This window comes from Cygnus olor, chromosome 12 (assembly GCF_009769625.2).
Source record: "Cygnus olor isolate bCygOlo1 chromosome 12, bCygOlo1.pri.v2, whole genome shotgun sequence".
In the NCBI taxonomy this organism is placed as follows: domain Eukaryota; kingdom Metazoa; phylum Chordata; class Aves; order Anseriformes; family Anatidae; genus Cygnus; species Cygnus olor.
The window spans coordinates 17794505-17819549 of NC_049180.1; the positions used below are offsets into that span (position 1 = coordinate 17794505).

General features: G+C 40.9%; 1 protein-coding gene across 2 annotated transcripts in view; it reads right to left on the reverse strand.

Annotated features, from left to right (window-relative positions):
- NKD1 (NKD inhibitor of WNT signaling pathway 1) overlaps positions 1–25045 on the reverse strand; it is a 113117-nt gene that overhangs the window by 38847 nt on the left and 49225 nt on the right. For both annotated transcript variants that reach the window (XM_040570910.1, XM_040570909.1), the window contains exon 4: positions 5159–5216. In XM_040570910.1, coding sequence (XP_040426844.1) covers positions 5159–5216 — 58 coding nt within the window. The remainder of the gene's footprint in view (positions 1–5158; positions 5217–25045) is intronic.

Here is a 25045-nt window from a genome sequence, read left to right on the forward strand (position 1 = left end):
GAAGTAGGAAATTGCCTCTTTACTGCAACCAGTCTGTGTCAGAGCAGGATTTTCCTGCTACAGGTTTAGATGTCACAGGCAGGTAAAATCAGTCTGCCTTGAAAAGTTTCTAAATGTTCAAGTAAAAAGACTGAGGAAATCCCAGTTCACTTCATAAAGACATGGAATGGTCAAATAAGAAAACTCTCCTGGTCTACACACTTTAGCTGTAACAATTTCCCCCAAATTAAGAGGAAAACAGGTGAAAATCATTCTAGAAAAAAAAAAAAAAAAAAAAAAAAACACAAGAACAGGTCTCTTGAATGATTCATTACAAACCTTGTTTGTACCTTGAAGGGAAGAGAGACAACTTGGATGGCATGGCTGAACACACCAGTAGCAGGTACCTTTCTGAGCCACCTGTGCAATTCCATGACGGAAGAGCGACTTGCTATTTGATGCCACATTCAATTCCTGCCTGCCATTTTGGCTTCCCTGCTGAGATAAAATGGAAAAATATCTTCCAATGTCTGTGCTAGTTTTTTGACTACTTCCAGAATCATCTCCAGTCAATTCAGTTCTGCCAAACTACTACTATTCTAACTAGTTACAAGGAAGGGAAAGTTCACACTCTTTTATCCTAGACATGAAGAGTGATGGAGTTCATGCTTCCTGTGCAGACACTGCTGGACAAGAAAATTTGTATGTTTGAGCATAAGAAGTATGTACACAGCCACGGCAGACTACACATCACATGTACTCCAAGTCTGGCAAGTCTCTGAAACAAAGAGGGAAAGCACTGCTGAACTTGGAATAAAAGCTGCAAATGAATCCACTATTAAAATTTTATCCGATTGAATTAGTTTTGAATTACTAGTGATAGAGAAAGAAGGGCAACAAAGACTGTAAAATAATAAGAGACTAAGGTTTCCATTGGTTTCTTTTCTGTCAAGGAGAATCACCAGCCATGTAAGAAAAATCTAAAAATTGCCAATTACAGTGACTTGCCCAGCAGCAAAATCAAAGGCAGGTGCTGAATATAATAGACAATACTGGTCAAACTGTTTCTTTCTGCACAGCACTCAGTAAACAGAGTCGCCACTATTGAGTTCTAACCTCTTGTCATGCAGCAACATTGAGTCAACAATCCGCTCTCATGGCTTAATGCTTTTGATGTTTACTTTGTTCTTTCTATAGTTCAAAAGAATGCACTAATGCACCAGTCCTCTTACCAAATACAATCTTAATCCCAGAATCCCGAGCCTTTTGCTGTTGGCCAGTTAAGTCTGTTAAAACGAAAGGATTTGATCAAGCTTTACATAACAACACAGAAGTTAAATCCAGCAAAGAGAGTTCTTTTTATCTGTACTGCTCAGACGGCTAAGAGATGAAAAAAAGAGAAAAAAAAAGGTAATGAACTTGGCTATGTAAAACAAAATAAGGAATTCAATTATTTCTCTTATTGCCACTTTGTCTTTTCAGTGAGAGCCTTCTAAAGAGCTCAGATTTATTCTCCAATAAGGTCTCTGAGTGTGAAGGCTATAACTCTTCCCTAACCCAAAAGAACTGTGACACCTGCTGTGCTTTTTTCTTTTCCTTTTCTTTTCCAAATCTTAGTAATGTTTCTTTTTTTCCATCAAGCATTTTCCTGATTAAAAAAAAAAAAAAAAAGAAAAAAAAACACAAAAACAAAACATTAAACTAAGCATTGTAGGTCAAAGTACCACAAGAGAAGAGGAGAACAATTTTGTACTTGGGAAACAGATGGGCAGCTCTGAGGAAAGGTAAGACCTAAATCATTTCAAGTAATTAATGCTATATATAATACTTCTAATTCAAGATTTTTTTTTCCCCTATTTTTTTCCATCCATACTGTGTATTCATAAAGGTAGAACATAGGCCAGTAATTAGATGCTTGCCTGGTACTCGGTAGAGGTGTGTTCAAGTCTTTATTGTCATTCGTGTCCTATGTCAGCTCAGCCCAATTAACCGTTTCTCAGTGTGTTACAGCTCCTGGTCTCTGAAACCAGTAACCAAAGCTTCTGGCTGATACATAAGTGTATACACATGAAACAAATGTGTTACACCCATACCTATGTAAAGGTTGCAAGGTAAAAAAAATGACAGAAAGTTATTTTAGATGGAAAGATTAATATCCTTTCTAGAATATTAATTGCATTTTCACACTAAGCATTTCTATCCAGAAAGAGTTATGAGAGCGGTCATCTTGCATTTTAGCCGCACAGAATTAAAACTGTACACTAACAAAAGTCTCAAATCATGTTGCAGATTCACTAGGATGCAACTTTTTGCCAATATCACAATTTTATACTAACACTATCATTCAAGAATATTACACCAGTACTAAGTACAAAGTTACACAAAAAGGGCGAAAGCATCCTACTTCAACACAAGCTTCCAGTATCATCTGCTAATCAGAAGCAGCTTTTCAATTCAAGAGGTCATTCTGGGAAGTGGCTACGGCTGACTGGCATGGAAAGCGCAGCCTGGAGATAGGAGAGTAGCAGGGATGAGGACCAAGCAGCGTTTGCCTGAGTGCAGGGTGGGAACAGTTACCTGCCTCCCAGCTGGGCAGATGCTACCAAATAGTTCTTCCCCAGTGGCAGCACGCAAAGAAAGGACCACCTGCTGATATCTAACTCGTCTTCACTACCCAGCTACTTCATAAGAAACAAGACAGATCAGGAGTAATAATGTAAAACTGTCCTTGCCATTTAGCTGGAAAGCCTAAAAGTAAGTCTAATAAAAACAACACAGCTGCTGAATAGTTAGAAAATATTAGGTATTGTAGATTGTGTGTGCTATGCAAGACAATTCTTCACAACAAAGTAAGAAATAATTAGAGGCAAGTAAAAGGAAGAAACGAGACACAGAAAAATGAAATTATTTACCATACTGGCATTTAATATCCTGTGCTAAGTATAATATTGGAAATTTAAAACCACGCTTTACTACAGTTATACCCTATTATGAGGGGAGGGGAAAACTGTGAAGTTAATACTGAAACACTTATAACAAACTGACTCCACTGTGGCAATTATTTCATGTTGTTGTTTTTAACACTAGCCTACAAGCACCTGCTCAAATTGAACTCCTATATTACTGGCACATACTGGGGAACCTTCTTTGTAAAGCAGATGTGATAGAAACACAGGCTCCAAGAAACATAGTCTGTTAACATACTTTACAGGTAAGGAATTGGAAGAGAGACATTCTTAACATGAAGAGTCCTTCACAGTCTATTCCAGCATCCTGCCTGCACCTCAAAATTCACATTCTGAAGTCACATATGGGTTTAATCTGGTGTGCACAACATACTCTAAGCACGTGCATACAAACACTTACTGATGCTAAGTACTGTGGCTGCAATGCAGGTGATGCAGGCACAATTCACTCACTTCACTGAAACCCATTTTTCTGTTCAAAGTGAAAAGTCATTTTTGCAATGGCTCATGCTTAAAATGAGTTTTCTTCCAGCAGCTCTTTGGGCTTTTTCAGCTCAGTCTCAGCAGGTCCCAGAGAATGAGATTACACCACTATTACATCAAAAGTGCTGCTATTCTGCAGCCTTTTTTGATCACTGATAACAGATTCAGCAGTGGTAGAACAATTGTTTGAGATTTCTGTGCTACAAATCAATTGGCAGTCCTTGAATGGAATTTGATAGCAGAATCCATTATATTATGGATAAAGATGTTCCAAGAAATACCCATTTACACTTACTAGAAGAAAGCAAGAAGCAACTAATGACGCAGGCTGACCTCTCAAAGAAGAAAAGATGGAGAAGGTGTTATTAGCTTAGTTAGTATATAAGAAAAACAGTAAAATAACAAAAATAAAGTCAGAGTTACAGACATCATATTTTTAGGCATTAGAAAAGCATTTGTGGTAACCACGTTCCCACCAACACAATTTCACTGATATATAAGCAACAAATGAGTACAAAGTTATCAATGAAAAAAGCTACATCACTGCCATGATTTGAACTTAAATTCACAATTGGATTTTGCCAATACACAAAAGGAGAGAACCCTACCCAACACTCAAACTTTGTAAGCATACTCAGTACAGCAAACTCTTCCCTCAAGCACTGAACAATCTGCTGCTGCTAAAAAATATGCACACAGAGTCTTCCTGACCTCTCCAAGCACTACCTCTGTCCCCTTCTACTTGAAGCATTTATGGTCTAAAAAATTTAAAAAGAAAACCAATATAAAGTTGGTGTGAATTGTGTTACAACCCTTGTCATCTTTTAGTCTCTACCACCAGGAACAAACAACTGGATTATAAAAAAGACAGCACTTTCCAAGTAACGCTTGACATGGTTTGTTGCTCTAAATGAGTTAAGCATATTGTTTCCACTAGCCTGTAACATAAATCTAGCACGCAGCCTGTACAACTACTTGTTATGCTAGAGAGTTTCCCAAAGAGTTTCTGAAGACTCATTTCCTTATTTGTTGAAAAGAATGACCGACAATGTACCCAAATTAGTTTTATCCATTCATCAATCCCCACTTGCGCAGCTGAAGCTCAAGGGGCCTTGGCTATGTCTTCTGGCACGCATAATACGGGGTCCTTATTGAAGGTCCCAGAAGGCCCTGCCCACAACAGTGATCCCATCTCCATTGCAAGAGAGGCCTTAGCACAGAGGAAGAGATTAGATGAACCTCAGAAAGAAAAAATTACATGAAGCAATGATGATTCCATTCATATTCAAGCGAAAGATATTGTGTAGAAGTCTCCCATCTTTTAGAAATTAATGCAGGACTTTCCAAGTCTGGCTTGTGTATCACAGAAGGGTGTGTGACATAGCACAAAACCCAGTGCTAACATTTTCAGTGATTATATTTACTGCTTCTACTGGAGACAGCACTATTTACCACTGCTTCCACTGCCAATGGAAGTAGCTGGACAAAAGGTTTGAGCCTCTTAATGAATATATTTGGGTTCTGTGATACAACGCGATGACTTTTTGATTCTAGGAGCACGGTCATAGGAGATACAGAAATAATACCCTAATCCCATTTTATCAGTTCTGCCAGGCATACATCGGTATATCAAGAGCTGCACTGTCATGTATACATTCCTACATTGATTTGCTCACTGACTTATTCCAATATCCCTTAACATTAACCAAGAATTTTTGTTCCTTAAATACCTTCTAGATGAAAGTGCTCATCACCAATAGTGTCTCTGTAGCTTTCCCCAGATAAATCCTGTTAAAAAGAGAAAGAGAGAGAATAAAAGTTAATGACAAATATACTATATACGAAGTATTAAGACATTAAGAAGATATATATATATATATCTCACTAGGATTAAATAAAAACATTAACAGGAGCACAAAAGCTGTTTTCCAGGAAAGAAGTTAATCACTTTATTAGTGGTAGTTAATGCATCTGACGCTATTTTAGAATGCTCTGGACATACTTTAGAACAAAAATTTAATGGAGATTAACAGATTGTACTGGGCAATAGAAAAAAGTGTTCATATTCAAATCCTTTTTACAAAATAGATTATAATATTTAGCATTTCAACATTCTGTCAATCAAGCTAGATAAAAAAACTGTGAACGGAAACGATAAAGGAGAAATAAGCCCTTCACTACCCACAGAGGAATGTTATCACTTGGTTCCACCAACAAACAGAAAACTTTCATATGCCAGAGGTCACCCAAGAAAAGCAGATACCAGACCCTGAAGAGCTGCCTGATCCTTCAGCCCTGAAATTAATGAAATTTTGTCAGCCCCAGTATGTCTGGAGCAACACAGAAGCAGAAGCCATAGATATGCAGATGATCTTATCTCAGCCCCCCAAAAAAGTTCTCTAATGGTGCTGAAGTAGTAATAAAGGGCATCAGTACGATTTGGAGCTAATCCCACTTATAAAGAGCCTGAAGAGCATTTTTAGTCTCCTATTAGCAACAGATCTTTCCAGCTCCATTCCTCTGCCCCAGCTAAGCCATAAGCAATCACAGCTAACCTCACATTTTGCCTTCTTCCATTAATTCCGAACACTCCAAGCATTACTGTAACATCACCGATCTTACATTATAGTCACGCTCCTTAGATTTCCACAGACACACACTGACACTGATAAATATTTATGGTAATAAAAAAGGATATGGTCCTAAGAAGTTGAAGCGCTACATTCATAGCCATTTTAACTTCACCTACAAAAATATATCATGAATACAGAGCCAGCATTCTCAGCATTAACCTGGGGCTGCGAGTAGACAGTAGGAAGCTTTTTGCTTGAGGTAAAAATAAGAGAAAAACCTGTGAAAATGAATATCTGGTTGTACTCATTTGCTTTATTTTTAAGCAGTTTTATCATGATGAATACAGTTCATCTCTTTTTCCTGAAGAAGCTGACAGAGGTTCTTTTCTAACTTCCACATGCCTAAATGTTATTCTTTGAGATTAGTTATCAGAAAGTAACTAAGCCACAAAAGCATATCTCAGGAATTCTTCAGTATCAATTTCTGCAGCGGCATTTTAAAAATCAGATTCCACAAATACTACTGGTTAGCTAGCCCAGAGACCCTGAGAACATTGTTCTCTTCATGAGCAGATACCTTGATATAAAGTTGGAACTCTTGGGCCAAAAAGCACTGAGAAATGCTGTCAACCTGATACAAAATGCTGGGATTTTGCACAGCACAATGCTGCTATAGAAGCTGTCAGTCTGGATTTAGCTTTACAAATCACAAAAACTTTGTTTCTTTGAGTTCTTGTTCCAGCAGAAAAGCCCCCTTTTGAACAAGTGCTGATTAATATCAAACACTGACTTTAATATACGGAAGAAACAGACATAGTGAACAAAAAGAAGCCATGAATTGTTGGCGTAACTTATCATATTTCTGCAGGAAGATGGCCTTTCCAGGGCCTTGCAAAAGTTGGTATACTTTCATTTGATAAAATTCCCCCATGTCATCATTTTCCAGGAAGCTGAGAGCACACCTGGCTGCTCTCACAGATAATGAGGTACCTAGAAGTGACTACCTGGCATATACAGCCCTTCAGCTCTGTCCCACAATGCCAAGTATTTAATAGCTGCTTTTTACTGAAATCAGAATTCTTGCTCCTTCCCCTTTCTGCCCTCTTGGAAAAGCATTTCTGATTTTCTGACCAGTGACTATGCAATGAGTAGGTATGAGCTTAATTGTGATGTTCCTGTGAGGAGAATACTATCTAGTTGGTAGCCTTCATCTCTTAATATTTTAAGAAAGCAAGCAGTGTGTCCAGGTAGCAAATGTTGCCCCTTGGAATAGTCATTAATCTCAGCCTCTCCAAAAAAAAAAAAAGTCATTATTTTTTTATGATTTTTTAAAAGATGTCACTTAAAATTTAGCATACATTTCTTGATGTAAAATGCACCATCATGTAACTCAATGGAAAGGAGAGAAACATAGACCAGCAGAGCAAAGCATTCATATTCTATAAACCAGCTTCTTTAGTTTCTCATTGTTAATCATTACATGGTTTTTAAGTAAATATATTTTATATTCTAGTCTAGTTTCACTCCTTTTCTAGCTCCTAGTTATTTAAGTTGAAGTAGTAACTTAATGCAAGGAAATTTCTAATAAGTATTTTCCCCTTAAACCATATTATTATAAATCACCACGTTCTAGAAAGTGTTTTTATGATGTTGTACCGTAATATTACTGTTAAATGGCACAAATTGACAACCCATCCTGACACTGATGAGGGTATCATTTGAACATTTTGGTGACATATTTAAGCAGAATTCCTCAGCTCCCATTCAAATGTGTTCAGTGAGAGTAAGACTGTGACATGCTGTCTCTGAGAGACAAATGTGTATCTGAGAAAGGGGTGAGAAACACTTTAAGATTTTACAGGAAGGAAAAAAAAGAGAGAGAAACTGTATCATTGATCATATTATCAATCACTCTTCTTTTAGGGGGGGGAAGTAACCCAAGAGAGTTTCTAAGACACATCACAACCTGGATAACTACCAAAATGCACCTCCTTGAGAAAAGGGTTCAGGGTAGTTTATGCAAGCTCATGCTCAACGATAAAGTACAGAAGCTAAGCCAGTATCAGAAAAAACAATTTTGATTGCAGCTGGTACTGCAGGAGGAGTATTCTCCGAGTCACCTGTAAAAACTGCCTTAATGCGAACAAAATAGCGCACCTACCCCCAGCTAGTCCAACTCAGAAAACAGAGTGGAGCAAGAGCACAGGACAAGTGCATAAAGCATAACCTGAAGCTCAAGAAATTCTAGTGGGAAGAGAGGGCTACAGCCAGGTAGGAGTAGCTGACCCTAGGGAGAAATGGCTGAGCACAAAGGAAACACAGGCTCGAGGGGACAAAAACATTGGTGGTGGCTCCGCAGCAAGGGCCTCCCCGCACGCCGCACAGCTGCAGGAGCCTGTCCCGTGGCAGGAGTGGTGCTGGGGAGAGCAAAAGCAACAACATTTAGGTCATAGGTAGTTGTACATCACTGTCCTGACACGATGTTTTAAATCACAACACTGCATTTTCAAACTGGAACACTGAGTCATGAAACAACCAAAACCAGATGTACCCTGTGAAATACTATATAAGTGAGGTCAGCAAGCACTTGAAAGAAGAAAGAGAAGAAACATTTATGTAGAAGGATTATTCCAGCATGCCACTTCTGTAGGTTTCTAAACTGGAACCCATCGAGAGTAGGTGTCTGTACCTCACCAGGAGTTTCCCAGACAAATAAGTTGGCCTGTGTTAGCCACTAACACAAATCATGCCAAACGTCTAAAATTCAGGCTCAAACATCTGCTTCAAAACTATGAACAGCTGGCTGCCCAGCCTGCGTGGAGCGGACCTGGTGTCCCACGTGCCCCATTCGGATAGGTGCTGCTGTACGCGGCTCGGACCATAGAGGGTGGGGAGAACAGTTAATTAGCCCAACTTCCTCAGAAATGCTGCTGAGCATACACGTACACAAGGAAGAAAAACAATGTTGAAAAGCTCCCACACCCCAGGGCTTCTATTCAGCTGGTTAAAAGTCAGGCACTCGTCACTCACATCCCACCTTTGCTGTGCAATCAGACTCCAATGAATTCTAACTCACCGGGAATTTTATTTTTTTAACCCCAACCCTCAGCCCTGACTGCCCTGTGCAGTTTTCTTATTGATACAAGTCTCTGGGACTTGAGGCCAGGACTCACTCTGGGGCTTCCAGCTATTGACTTGCTTTTCAGCAGCTGTCTGAAACGGCTGCCACCCAAACCCTCACTCGTCGTTCCAGCGATGTGCCGGTATCACTCACTATAGTCCTTCACTGCCTTGCTGCCCTTCTGCTTCCACATTGAGGTCAAGCTCCTTGTCTTCACCTTCCAGGCTCTGCACAGTTGTATTTGTGTTCACATCTCCCAGCCCCCACACCCACTGGTTTCTTTACTCTTTGTCACCACCGTGACAATTTCTGTCCATCCTGGCTCTGCCTTTTCATGCCACTCTCCACGATACCCACCACATAAAGGCCCAAGCCACAGAGTGAAAATAACGTGAGTTTTAGCAGACATATTTGGTCTAATGTGATGTTTAACACAGTTTTGCTCTTACTGTAAGTAGAGACAACTTCATCCGTAGATTTATTAGATGTATTTAAGGGTAACCTTTGATTTAGGTAGGTTATCATCACAGCAAGCACATTTTTAAATTTGGAAGCCCCTACTCCCTATATTACAGCACAGCCAATACTGTGTTAATCAACATTTTTCAAAAAGGAGGTGTTGTTTTTCTCCAGTAGAAACAAGTCACTTTACCTCTCCTTCTTCAAACATCTTATTAAAATCCTTTGATTTAGCCTTAAGATACTAAATTTTCAACATTTTTGGCAAGGAACACACACATTTTCTGCTTTAGTGAAATTCTTATCGAAGTATCATATTCACCACTTTTCCCAAGTAAAACACATGTAAAATGATAAATTGTCAACCAAGAAAACTTTCCTCTCAACTTTTGCCATTCTGAAGGAAACGTATTTTGTTCTCTCTTTATTCTGATATTGATGCAATAAAGTTCCAGTACTTTTTGAGAGAGCAAAGTTGAAGAAACATGTTTCGCAACAGGACTGCAAGGGATAAGACGTGGTAACTCTTGCAGGAGTAGATTTGACAGTGGTTTTAAAGCAGCTGCCAGTGAGAATGCCATGTAACCTATACACGAACTTCCATTCTTGATGTAGACTAAAAACAATCCCAAGAAATAGAGGTTCAAGAGAATGAGGATGCCCTTCGGTCTTTTCACCCAAACAACTGAAGGCTCTGTCAGCTGTAAAGTGGCAATTCTGAGCACTTCGGTCTCACCTTTGGGAAATGACAGGTTTCCAAAATGAAGTCTGATTCTCATATAGCAAATCCTTAGCGTATTTGGAAAACCCACTCTCTCAAGGACGCTTCGGGAAACCCACCCAAACCCAAGAAAAGTGTTGTGGTTTGTGTTTGTTTGTTCAATCTTTTCCAGATGAAGAGAAAGAGGTAAGAGATTTTTAGAAAAACAAGGGATGGGAGGAACCTAGTTCCCCCCCTGTGGGTATGTGAAATTTCCCATGGACCAGAAACATAACCATATATAACTATGGTCAGCTCAAGCCTAGTATTCACTACTAAAAACCTATTCACACCTTAAAAAAAAAAAAAAATATATATATATATATATATATATATATATATATTTTAGAGTAATATCAGTAAAAACCAGATATTCGGATATCCAAGGTGAACATCATTTGTTCCAAATATAGTTTCATACTTAGCCTTAAAACTCTAAAATTAAAAGTAATAAATTTTAAACCACTTGTAGTCAGACATACTTGGAGATGACATGTCCCTAGGTAAGCAGCTGTCACACACAGAAACTCATGCAGTCAAATATGCATAAAGTGGAAGTTTGTACACATAAACTTCTGCAATAACTCTAGTCACAGGCAAAACACAGTGTTTTAGGAATACATTTTATGTATGCATTTGGCTCTCTTTCCATTTGAAGCCTTCATATTACCATCCTCTTCCAAAAACGTTTAAAGATCCCCCTCTTAAGCCTTTTCAAATATACCATATGCTTCTGTATTAGAGTTGGAAGCTGTGTAAGACGAGAGATTCCTTCCCTGTTCATAAAGTAACCTATATACATAGGGTCTTACACAGGTAAAACACGTATTCCAAGCCTCATTATAATGAAAATCAAAACCAGGCAAATGCAATGAAGAATTAAAGCACATACCATATAGAAAACACAATAGAGCAATACACATTTATGCCTTGGTTTAAGTCCAATGTTGAACTTAAGACATATTTTACCTTTGTACTTAAGACCAATTTTACCTTTGCTTTACCTTTGCAACTGTGAACTGCTTTCTTTCCTACTTTTTTTTCCTGTTTGCCATTCCAGACAATTTAATAGTAAGGACAATTCACTAGGATTCATATTCCTGTAAAGAAAATGTAAAGCAGCTCACACTTGGAGAGTCAAGGTGACTTTAACCTAGACCAACATTAAAATACACATAACAACTGCAATAATGCAGGTTTTTAAGCAGAAGCAGCAAGCTCAACTTTTGCAACGCTTTCTTTCTCTGAAATAAGAACCTGGTGCTCTGTGATCCATTACAGCTGGGTTTTTCTTCCTCCACCAAGCACTGAGACTTCTCTCGAATAAAATTTCTTTATAATACAATCACAGCAGGTAGAGTTGTTAGAAAAACTGTTTTGTCCTCTAAGATCTCTGATAGATGATCTTGAGCGTGTTAAGCTGCTGTGGTTTGGGATTTTAGTGCCTTATCTGCCAATATGGCCTCTATGTCTCAAGTTACTGTCTTCCTAGCAGAGACGGCAGAATGCAACGGGGATAGCACAACAGCTACTGAAATTCACCTTTTGGTACCTTAGCACAAAGCTCACACTAAGACACCAGTCAAAAAACTACAGCAGTAAAGCAGCAACTCCCAACCATAATAATACAGTAATAGTGTTTGAAATCACAGCATCTAAACCCACCAATTTGCCAGAATTGGAGCCCCCACAGTCTCACCTCACAGAAGGTGACTGTAGGGCAGTTCCAGTTACTAGCAAAATACTGTGAAGATAAAAACAGGATGACCAAAAGAACCTCTAATCTCCAGTCACAAAGGAACATGGACTATTAGAAGCTTACGAGGCAAAAAAATATCTCCAATATCTTTATATCGTGTTACAGACCCTCAGACGGGTATGAGCAGTAGTTACCATACACTTTTAGGGATACCCCATCTGTAGGAGGAATATGAGGCTGATGAGGAAGCGAAAGGACAGAGCAGCAGGACACTTATGCAAGAGCCTTCATGAAGGATGCCTGATGAAGAAAGTAAATATAAACGTGGTGCTTTTTGCTCCAGGCTGTTTGCAACATGCAGGGGGAATCTCTTTTGTCCCAATCCAATGCCTGGACCAGCTTTCCATCAGGACAAAACACATACCCTTTCTTCATTCTTCTGACACATTTGCTTTCTAGCCTATGAAAATCAGATAGCAGCAATGCTGAAACATGCTCTTTGCAGGTAGTTTTTTCGTCTCTGCCACAGTGGCAAGTGGGCATCCTCTTTTAGCGGCCAGCCACTGTGATGTGTATTCAACAAAAGCTACCAACCAGCCCATTTAACGTGAATTGTAAGATTCCTGTGCTCTGTCGAAGACGTGCTAGTGAGTATATATCCTGAACACTAGATGGAAAAAAAAAATCCACAGGAGAAATAAAAAACAACAACATCTTAAAATAATGTGGATTTAATATTACTTGTAGCTGGCAAAAAAAAAGTGCCAACAGATAAAATTATTCAGTGTGCATTAAACCCTGTAGTTAGCAAGAAGATCCACTGAGGGGGCAGTTTGGTTTAGGTTATTCCAGTTTCAGGACAGAAGATTACTGTTCCTATGATGTTTTAACCTTGGATTTCATGGCTTTTTAGAGACTCCTGCTAGCTGTTGCAAAGTGACTTCTTCCATTAACATGATTATAGGAATTCTAGAACTATTATGGCTACTTTTCAAGGTGCTAGGGCAAGAGACAGTTTTTCAAGGACTTCTGTCAAATAACAGGTTATATAATTGAAAGCAACTGTATGAATAGACCTATGGATTCAGCAGTTACTTTCCAGATGAAGGGTCCAACCATCTCTAGCTAAAAAAAATCTTTTTCTTTGAGATGAACGAGACTGAAACAAGAAATGACTACTTTCTGCAATATTTAAATTCACGTTGAAGCTACTTCAGAAGGAAAAATGAACCCACTTCACTTTGTTCTTCTAGCTATCCTCTAACCTATTTCCTGATTGCAAAATCAATTGTCCCATTTCCCCCAGGATCTCTTCTTCAATATAGGTTATACTGATGAACAAGTCTAAGGACATGAATGAGAAAAGACAAATCTTCATCTAACTTCCAGCCTGGGAAGCACAGTAACTCCTCCAAATTGCTTACTTTGGGCTTCTTCACCATGGCAGACAGATGGGCGTAGCTATGTAATAAATCTGATTTTCTGTTCAATTCCCTTTCATGATAGATTTGGTTACCAAGAAACTCTTTAACAAACAGGCTTAAGTGCACCAAGGTGATTTTACCCAGGCATATGTGGAGAAACAAGCACGCAGAACATGGCTACAGAGCTCGACTACAAAATAACTTGCTCATTTAAGATGTGGTCACTGAAATCAAGGAGACTCTTTCTACTGACTTCAGTGACCATTACAGATTTAACATACCGCATTTTGAAACTTTCTGGTGATGATAGCCTGTATCTTCCTGTATGGCACAGGTTTTCATACAGCACAAGGGCTTAAAGCTCCCCTAGAATGATAATCAATGCTCCTCTATTATGTTTATGGCTTTAAGTCCTTTCCTGCTAATGGATGACGTATATTTATGCAGCTGGAGGAAACCTGGATTCAATAACTGCTCCACCACAGACTCACTGTGTGGTGTAGGGTAAGTCACTTAAATCTCTCTGTGCCTTCATTTTTCAACTGTAAAACGGAATTCTTGATGCCCACCTTTGCAGAGAGCTCCGAATCCTCAGGATGAAAACATACCCTGCTAAATAATATTACCTTGTTAGGAAGCACAGGTGTGTGACCCTGGACACATATGCTAATGTTGATCCATAAATCTGTCAACAGGAGGTGCTGGCAAAACAGATGGTTCACATTCCTCCTTAAACCACCTCTTTGTCCCCAAAGCCCAGGTATGTCAACTAATCATTTTATAACAGGTCAAGGTTTTAATGGGCCAGGAAGTCACAGCGTAGCACAATGCCACCAGCATTATGGCTAAAAACAGAGCAAAAAGAGCAGAAGACAGACACAGAAGTTTCTTTTACTCTTCTCCTCTACTCCCTGGCACATAGGACAAACAACTGAGAGACTCTGCAGACAAAGATAAAAGAGAAAGCAGAACCCATCCCCACACATTCCTGTAAGCAGTGCAGCATCAGTGGTCATGCCTGAATGCTGATTGATGCTGCGCGCACAGAAACAGACACATGCTTTTTAATTACAGGCAATAAAAAACCACAGACACACACCATTTGAAAACCTGATTTAGATGAACAGTTGCATGTTGACCCACAGGGTCAGGAGGATTACAAGCAAATAAAAAGTTCCCTTCTAAACTTTTTTTTTTCCTTTTAAACTTACGAGTTCCCTTTATTTTTAGGAATTTTGACTCCCCAGCCCAACAGCTGAAAACTGAGCATGCTGCACTGGTTAAATGGTGCTGCAGCACCGAGGGCTTCGCAGCAGGCTGGGAGCACCGGGGCAGCCAGGCAGGGCCCTGGGCAGGCCGGTGGCCGTGCGGGACCAGCTGCCACGCACATTCCCCTAAAAGGAATCCCATGGCCAGAGCACCACATCAAAGCTGCGGAGTTTAGCAGATTTCCCTTTCCCCTCCCCCTGAGTCTTTGAGACGGAGACTTCATACTCCAGAATTTAATATCTTTTTCCTCCCTCCCCCCACCAGCCCCTTTGTCTGCGGCTCTGTTCTCTAAGAGCTAACAGATGTTGATGCCATATAGTTTCAAAGAAAACTTTTGATGCCCACATAACTCATTACAACTAATATATTCCAAGAATGCTTGTAGCTCAGGAAACACTGGGGTGAAAAAACAGAGAAGAGGGGGCAAATGGCTACACTGAATAACCCTTGAGAGAAAATAAATAGTTCACTTCAAAGTCATCAGGGAATTCTTTAACAAGCTCTTTCTTCCGCAAAACACAGAACAAATTCAGCTGAGCCTAGAATTCCCAAAGGAAAAAAACTACAACCAAAGCCCACATAAATGGCAAAGCAGAGGGAAGCAGCAGAGAGGTCGCCTGGTTCGCCCAGCAACAAAGCGCAGCATTCTCGAGGTCCGGTATTCCCAAGCAACCTGTGCTGTGCCAGGGCACAAAGGCACTGCTGAAAACAGACTGTCAACAGCAACAATACAGAGAGCCCTAAAAAAAGCTCACCCTGTCCCTCTGCACTGAATGAGCACAGGCAGCGATGAGATCATGCAATTCACAGCACTGTGAGCTCAGCCTCACAAAACACGCACGAGGACATGTCACGTATGTCACAACTGCACAGAAGCAGCGTTTGCTCATTTAGCAAAAGCAGGTGATGGGACTTTTTGGCACGGGCAAGCCCATGCTGTTAGCCATTTTCTAGGGTTGCATCTCAGAGGCAACCCTTCATAAATTTCTTGAGCAAGTCTCCTCCCCTCCCCTGCTGCTTCGGCACACAGCTGCATCCTTCCCGTTTGGTGAGAAGCCCCCCAGGAGTCACCAGGGTTGGTAGAGAGAAGGGTTGCGAAAGGGGGGAGGGCGAGAATGCGATTACATCAATTTCCACAGCAGGAGGATCAGATTGCATCATTGCACACAACTTGGGGCCCGCTCTTTTATCCCTGATGCAGGCAAATTCCCCATTGAAATCAGTAGGAGACTTGTCTGTGCAAGGACTGCAGAATCGAGCACTCTGTGATCACAGAATTAGAAAGCGGTAGGAAGCCACACCTGGCAGCACCTCTCAGTGGTGCTCTGCTCTCCGTTGGGATGGACGTAAAATCAAAACAAATGAAAACACAACAGCAGTGCTACATTCCTCCTTCCCCTCATACACAAGCTCCTAAAAATCTGCCACTGCAGTATATGTACAAAAGTCTGTATAAGTTCCTACCAGTGAATGGGAGGCTCCCCACAAAACAAGAAACAATGGGAGTGGATTTTTATAGGGGAAAGAAGGGCAGCTGCAAAAGTGGGGATTTCTCATCTAATCAACAAAACGAAAAGGGTTTTAGACAAGTAGGTGTGTTTACTTATATTTTTCAGAGGGTTAGATGGCAGAGAGAAACCACATATGAAAGCCTCGGAGCCAGTCAGCTCAACTTCTGCAGCAGCAGCAACGCAAGGTCTCTCTTCTGAACCATTCAAATACAAACCATAACACCACAGCACTACGTGCAGCGTTAGTGGTTCTTCACTGCTGGTCATTTCCAAGCACCGCACTTTGCATCTGCTTTCAGCTGCACAAAAAGTTTCCTGGTAGCAGCTCAATAGCTTCCCCACTTCAGCTGCTGCTATCCCGGTGCACACGTTCTCTCCAGAATAATTATCCCCAAAATGCACTGGTAAACAGCTTAGGAAAAACAGAAGCAAGATCTTGTATCAGATTTGTTTGGGATAAATGTGGTTCTTGGTAAAATGCCTCCTTATTATCTCCTGCCTCATTGTTTGGGGATGGCTCATTTCCTCTAGAGAATAACGAGGAAGGCGTCCTCGAGCCTTGTAGCTTTGCAAATAAAATATCATAACCCTGAGTTCATCCACTGCATTTTGGGCTGTCAGGAAGCTCCAGCAGAGCTGCTCAGGTAACTCCAATTTATTCTGCGAACTTGGAGATCCCCACAGTGCTGGAGTGGGGCCAGAGGGAAACGTCAGGAGAAGAGACGGGACAACACAAAAGTAGAAAACACTACTAAAAGCACGGAATCAGAAGTCTCAAATATTCCATAAATTCCCCAGATAGGAGATCTGGGTTCCAAGTTTCCCCCAAATGCCCCAATGCTTTTGGATTAGGAGGACTGTTCACCAGCTGCAGACTGAGAGCTGCCGCGGTGCAGCACGGGGCTGAACCAGAGCCTTCTGAGGAGACTGCATGTTTTGCCCATGTTTCCTACAACTTTCAAATACCGTAGTCCAATGTGGGTTAATTACACGTTCCTTCTGTCTCACATACACCAGAACAGTGTGGGGGAAAAAAAAAAAAAAGAATTGCAAAAGCCATTGTGTAGAATAAACCCTGTGGCCTCTTTTTAGCTTCAGCTGGGCCCCACTTTGACTGTTTTGTCACAGGAAAATCATTTGTCCTTTAGTAAGAAAAAAGTAACAAATGGTATTTAAAAGACAAACAAACAAACAAAACCACCACAGCAAAAACTTGGTAACTCTTACTTAGGGCGGCTACTGGCTGCAAGAGGTGAAGTTTCCCCAGCATGACCCCAAGCACAACAGCAGCAGCAGCACCACGGCTGAGGCTTTACATTCAAAAATAACAGGACTACAATCTGAGGCTCCTCCTAAAGCTGGTGGATGCTTTGTCTTTTCCAAGTGTTTGAATAAAAACTTGGAATTCCGCACCCTAACAATACTCTTTACACCATGCTTCTGCTTTCTATACCCAAACATTAACTGTAGAGAACATGACACATCCAGCTTTTCCATAATATTACTAGACTCTCCTTGCTGTTGATATATACTGAAAATCAGCATTCAACAGCCTAAGCCACCTTTTTCTGGAATTCATCAAAGAGAAAACCTCAGCTGTAGACAACCAGAGCACAAGACCTTTCCAGTGCATCTCAGCAGTAGGTGCCCAGCAGTACTAACTGCTCTCTGAAACTCAAAATTCCTTTACAATCTTAAGCAGATAATTCAAAAACAATTAACATTCTTCAGCTTTTTACCCAACTTTTTTCTTCTTTTTAACTGTCAAAGATACCAACAATGCATTTTCAGCTGTGGCCCTGTGAACTCCAGAAGTCTAGACAGCAATCTTTCAGATGTGTGTTTCCTCCTCAAAGACGACTTCTGCTGACACACAGCAACTGTGCTACAGGGAGGGGAAAAAAACAACTTCAGTCTGCCATGATGCAGCAGGTCCTCATTTTGAAGCGACTCTCACATTCTGGGCATGCAGTACTCTACGTCTTGGGCCATTGGTATGTTTTGTCTCCTGAGCTGGGCAGAGTGATGCCCAGAGACATCCAAAGACCTTAGAAGAGCTTTTACATCTATTTTTCATTAGTTCAAGGTTTTCTAGTTTGGGGAGGTGTTTGGTTTTATATCACAAGGAGAGCAGAATCTTAAAGAAAAAAAGATTGATGTCACTAAAAGTGAAGTTTCCTCTCAAGAAACACTGATGGAAAAACAAATGCACAAATCTCAGAGAGTACTGAGGCAGTTCCTCAGCCTGAAACACCATCTTGCAGAGACAAAGCCAACCCCAGGTTTCTGAAGCACTACAGGAGCTAATACTTGAAGGACTCTCCCTCCCTCACTCTTTTTTTCCCTTATTCCACTATTTCCATTAACAACCATGACTTATCTATTACTCTTCTGCAATCTACCCTAGCAGAGACCACTGCCAGTGGCACAGAAAACAGCTTCACAGCTAGCACAAATCAATTCAACAAAAGTAGCATCACTTGGCATCAATGGCTGCATTTCTCTTCCCACAAAGACTGCGAGAAAGATGAAAGGGAAGCTCAAGGTCGCATCATCAAGGACCACACCAAATATTCCAGTTTGGGAAGCGACTAGCAAGTGACACAGCCTGGAGTTTTAAGAGCCTTACCAGGTTACCATCCTGCCCAACTCTCTTCTTTTAAGCTAACTTAACTCCATTTTTGTGGCAAGGTTTTATACTCATTTGCTATCATTTATAACATCTTACTTAAATAGAAAGACCAGCTGAAATCCTCTACAATATATATATAATCTTTAATGTTTTCCATGAGGACCTGACCCATTTGGGAGAGGGGAGGACAGATGCCAGCTGAATGCAGATGACATGCAGAGCAGCAAAAGTGAGTGGCCCCATGCAGCTACGAAAAAGGACAGCAGCATCTTAAAATTCACGTTTGCTTGGAAAAGTTTTACCTACTCTTCCACAAACACCTGAAAGGCATTAAAGAAGAAAGAAGACCTCAGCATTTCCAGTCAGTTTACTTTGCTCACTTGACTTCATAGGAGATTGTTTCCTTCATTTTCTCGTTCACGCCTGCTGGTCTGTTCAGTGTGCTCCAGTATGAAAGGTGCACGAAGAGGAGTGGTGCAAATAATTATTAAAATAAAGGAAAACGACAAGGGGACTTTCTTACACTAAGCTACTTCATTTAGGTTTTTAAATATGAATTCTCTGTCATTACTGGCATCTCAGTTACCATTGTTATTTTAATCTCAAAGTTCTCTAATGCCTCTATTTTTTAATTGCTTGTGTTTAAAGAATGAAAGCAAATTAACACAAACAGAGCAGGTATCATCTCCCTCGCTAGGCACAACTCTTAACTTCAGTCAGAAGAGTCTGTCGGGCAGCCCAGATTGCATCAACAAGTTCACAAGCTCAGGACACACCAGCACCACAGTACAAACACCGCTGTCCAAGCCATCCTGGCAAGAGATGCAAGCCTTGATTTTGATCCCAGTTTTACCCTAGTTTCACATTTCTGTAACTGCAGTTGAACAAAATCAGAGTGGCTGGAACCAGAATTGTGCCTTCACCTCTCTCCGGAGCATTCACTATCAGGTCAGTTCATAGCTATAGCATCAATATCGATATCAAAGCAGATATTTTAACTTTTGTTGAAAACCCTTTTCATTTCTTCCACAAGCAAAATATTAAGAACCCTGCCCTAGAGAAAGATGAAAGGAGACAATCTCCCCTTTAAATTACCAAGCAAGCCTGGGCCTTGACTCCCTTTTTCAATGGGAAGTCAAAACGTCTGACTTCAATCAGTTTGTATAAACCAGCTTTTGTTTTTCCTTTTACCCAAATGACTCCACTCTTAAGGATTTATTGTAACTGGATTGCTTTTCTACCCAGCAGGGAGCTGTAGCACTAGCAAAGCTGTTCCACACAGTAGGTTTTCCGCTGATTGAATTTCTAGACTTTCAGCTCTTCGGAAATGTTTGCTCTTGTACAAGCTGTCAGAGGGAAATTGTGTGCACTCGATTTTGTCTCAGCTAAAGCCAAGCGGGGTTCCATATGCAGCCAGCCAATGCGGAATTGAAAGAAGAAGGATCAATCAAATTGTGAAGGAAAAAAAAAGTCTCAGTCACAAATGAAACAAACAAACAAAAAAGGGCAGGGGGAAGCAGATGAGAAGGAAAACCATTTCTACAAATAAGTGCACTCAGAAGAACCAGTAACATGCAACATGCAGAAAAGCCTTTAAATAAAGGCCACTACAACAAGGGTTGGGAACTATCTGAAGAAGCTGTGCCATTTAAACACACACAAAGCCAACACCATGAGGTGCTGCAAAACCAACCTGACATGCAAACCTTCATCCCTGGGAGCAGCCCGCCTTACCGGTCCTACTGCAACTGTTAGGGCCATGGCCCTGTCACCGCGTTGTGGCTGTGGTCGCAGCACAACGTCCTGCCACGGCGAGCACTGGAGCAGCCAGGCCTTCCACACCACCTAAATGTGCCTCTGCCTGCTTAGACACCAGGGACATGCACTGGGAAGGTGCAGAAAGCTACTGCAAAGCACCTCGCTGCCCACAGATGGCTGAGGGTGATCTAATGAGGATTTTTCAGCCATTACGTTCTTGGTGCTTCCTACAGAAGATTACAGAGCCATTGCCACTTGCCGTGGGACACAGCCATTATCTTGCCGTGTACATGACCCAGTGGTTCAAGTTGCTGTCTGCACTTGAGATTTTGTTATTTAGTAATCTAATAAATGATAACACCAGAAGTGCATGTAGGGGCCAAGGCAACTAAAAAAAAATCAGAAGAAAGCAAGCAGAGATTAAGACATCTGTATTAAAGATACCATAAAAGGATTTTAGTGTAAGCAACACTTGACCGTGGTCTGGTCTGGAATAGCTCATATTTCTAACTCAATTGCAAGGACACATTTTGGTTCTAACCGCATTACACAGAACAGAAATGCTTTTAGGACTAAGCCAATACCTCCAAATAACATAGTGACCCGTGAACATGGCAGCACAGGTGAATATTAGATTGGGAGTCTCTGCCCTGCCTGCCATGGGTAGATAAGCCCTACAGTCTTTAAGTACACCATCATGCAGCCAAGAACAATTGCTCTGACAACAGGCACCCCATTTTGACTGAGTACTGAGGTTTACGTTTTGATGACCCTGTGTTAGGAAAAATCATGCCACTTGTTTTAAGAAGTAATTACAGCTTAGTGGATTTTTTTATTATTTTTTTTTTTGACACACAGCACAGAGCACAAATGTCACACAACAGAGATTTTGCTTTTAAATAACCAGACTTGACCTTGAAAGACTCTTAAGTCCTACTGCCTTGTATTATTCAGGACTTATCATTATGGGCAAGTTTAGTGAGTAGCCAGATAGTGAGAGTGGAAAACCGCTGCACTAATTGTCTGTGAGGACATTAATTCTACCTGCTGAATGTGAAATGGAGAAAAACACCCTGCAAAAAGGCTTTCATAGTGGATCCCACTGCCTGCAAGAGTGATTAGTGCAGAGTCACTAAAAGGTGTAAAAAGTGAACTTTGGGTTTACAGGGCGCTTTCCTCAGAAGAGGCCTACTGTGCAGCGAGAAAAGATGACATCCATCATGAAACAAATAATAATAATGAGGATTTTTGCCACTATTCTATTCTTCCCCAGTCAGCTGCCTTCTATTCACAGTAGTTTTCTCTCAGTTCCCACCTTAGTTCACCTGTTAAGCGTAGCTCAGTGATGTTCCTGCTGGGAGCCTGTTCAGACACGCTTTCCCAACTCAGCACACTGACAGCCTGACATTCGTGTTCTTAATCAACAGTGCACCTCTGCAAAGCCCCGATGATGAAAGGAAATATCCTGGCTCCAAAGTCTTCTAAAAGGGCCACTTGACTGATGAAGGCATTTACACCACTATTTGCACCATATTTAATGAACCTCATTACCCAAACAGTCATCTCCTCAAACTAGTGACTAAAAACTGAAGTTTCCTCATTTTTTTCTTTACCTCTTGGGAAGCTACAGTTCCTCTTTGACCATAAAGAAAAACATTGCAAATGAAAAAGAGAGAAGGCAGAGAGTAACAAATTCCTGATCCACAAAAAGAAAGCTCAAGGCTGCAAATGAGCTGAAACTTTGATCAATCTTTCCCACTGATGCTATTAAGATTTACTACAGCTGTCCCAGCCATTAGTGTTAGCAGTGCCCCGGCCCAGGGCTGTTACCGTGTACAACAGCTAAATAAAGTATTGCCTGAAGATAGAAATTCATTCATAAATCCCAAGAAGGGTTACTGAAAGGTTACTGCACTCCAATTAAAGATACACTGCCATTTTCGGCTAAATGCAGATTTGATTTAGATGGGCATATATATAAATTCAATACTGCAAATGCACAACCTTCAATGTTTTATGGGAAAAGGAGAACAGAGACTGGTCAATTTTCCCCACAGGGACTCAAGGAGCTTAGATTGCCTGAAACACTTCTTATCTCATTACCTATTTCAATCATTTTACTGTGCAAAATACCTCCGTCCCTCCCTCCCTCCCTCCAAAAGTCAAACCAGAAGTCTGAATGTCTGAGTCACTCTACTCTGATGTGCATAATTATAAAACATACACATTGTGGATTTACTACTTCTCCCATTTAAATAAACTGAAGTGCTGCAATTGATTTTAATGGAAGGAATCCTTATTTCCATTGCATAGCATAAGCCATCTACAGATTAACATCCCAGACCACATGTCATGCCTTGCAGGTCTCATTTTAGAGTGCAATTGCCTTTCATCCCAAACAAACTGCTGCTAATCTGCCTTATTTGCTTTAACAGTTACCTTACCATTCTTGTGGGAAGCTACCAACCATCTGAAGGAGCAAAGTGGTTTCACACAGAACCAGCATGGTGACAACAAACCTCAGGAAAGTTTTTGCTGGTTTTGTTTGTTTGTTTGTTTTGTTATAAATACAAAAATGCATTGAGTCTGGGCGAAATTATAAACAAGGCCTAGTGATACAAGAAGACTGGAAAACAGGCACAGAAGAAATTAAAGGCACTCAGCCATGGAAACATTTGCAAATACACCAAAACTGACGCAAACGAACAGATCTTTTGGAACCAACAGGAGTGCTTAAATGCGCAAATTCCACAGTTTGCAGGATCAAACATTTAAAATGAATCCTTAAAAACAATTAAAAAAAAGAGGCAAGGAACCTGTAACTGAATAACAGCACATGAAATACAGCATCTGACTAATACTAATGTTAATTATACCTCATTAAAAATAAACTTCAAAGTGGGACAAAAACCTGAATGGTAATACAGGCAAGATTTAAAAGCGATGATAAAAAACAGGCTAAGGTATGTACTTGAATATGCAGCAAGAATGGAGTCGTCTGAAACAAAAACAAGGCAAAGAAGCAAGAACTACATCAGGAAAGAATACGGGATGGGTATAGAGAAAAAATATGTCCACGGGTCTTTACCCCTTATCTATTTAGGGCCACATCCTGCAAACATTTAACACCTGACCAAAAGACTAATGCCATGCCCATTGCCATGGATTTCAATGACTTGGGTCTAACTCCTGAAGACACGCCTTGGTTTGGAGTTGCAGAGGCTGCTTCATCTGAATGAGCACACGCAGACATGCATCTGCAGGATTTAGTCCTTTGCTCACAGCCCTTGCAGTGCTGCATTTTTCTTACAGCATGGCTCCAATAGTCGCAGCCTTCTCCAAGCAAGAATTAATTGCTGGGAACGTGATGGGATGGGGTGCAATGCAGGGATGGATACCCAATGGGGACTGGGATTTCTGAGAAATTATGGGCAAATTCCGCTGCTTACCTGACAGAAATGAGCCAGGTTGCTAGCTGACACTTCAGAAAACAGTAAGAACGCTGCCCCAGTGAGAAAACTTGCTTTAAGATGTAAATGAACTTTCCTCCGATCATGCACATGTAAAGACAAAGTTAGGTATCAACACCCAACATACACATAGAGATAGATCACTTCCTTGATAAAAATAAAAAAATATAAATCAAGAATTCAAAAGAAAACTGGGTACAAAGAACATAGCTTTGTGGATGATGGCTATAACTGAAGCCCTTCTACAACTCTACACCATTGCAAAAAGATGTAGATTAATCCTAGTACCTCACCCACCACCAAGGTGCACTGTCTGCTACCTGAGCGAATGCTGTAAAGTGATCTTCAAAGCTGCTGCATGAGCTGCTCTTACAGCAGTGTCTATAGTATAGACATCCCCCTTAGAGGTGTTACATGAGACAGACAGGGGTAACTGCCCCTAAGGACATACCTCAAAGGCAATAATCCATACAGAGATGTTAAAAACAACAACAACAAAAAATACGCACAAACCTGAGGAGTGGGAGAGCACAAAGAGGTAGGCTAGGAAAATACATTGATGGAAGTAAAGGCCCTGAAAGTTGCACCTTGTTTATGGGAAAGCATAATGCTCAAACCTTGACTGCAAACCCCATTTGAATAGTTCTTCTGGGGTCTCCGGAGCCAAGGCAGAAGCTCCAGCAGCTTGAGCTGGAGGATGGTGTCCCCAAGAAGCCACCTGCTGCAGACTCTAAGCTCTGCGAACAAGGTGCAGAGGAGCCTGCAACACACAAAGGGAGCTGTACGCAGCTTTCTGGCCCATCTCGGGAGGGGCACAATGTAGACTCAAACACTGGGAAGCCTAGCAGGAGAGAGTGTCTGTGACTATGTGACAGGCTTTTGACTTCAGGAAACCTGGGTGAAACCTGGCTTAGATTATGAAACGCAATGGCTGTGATAGT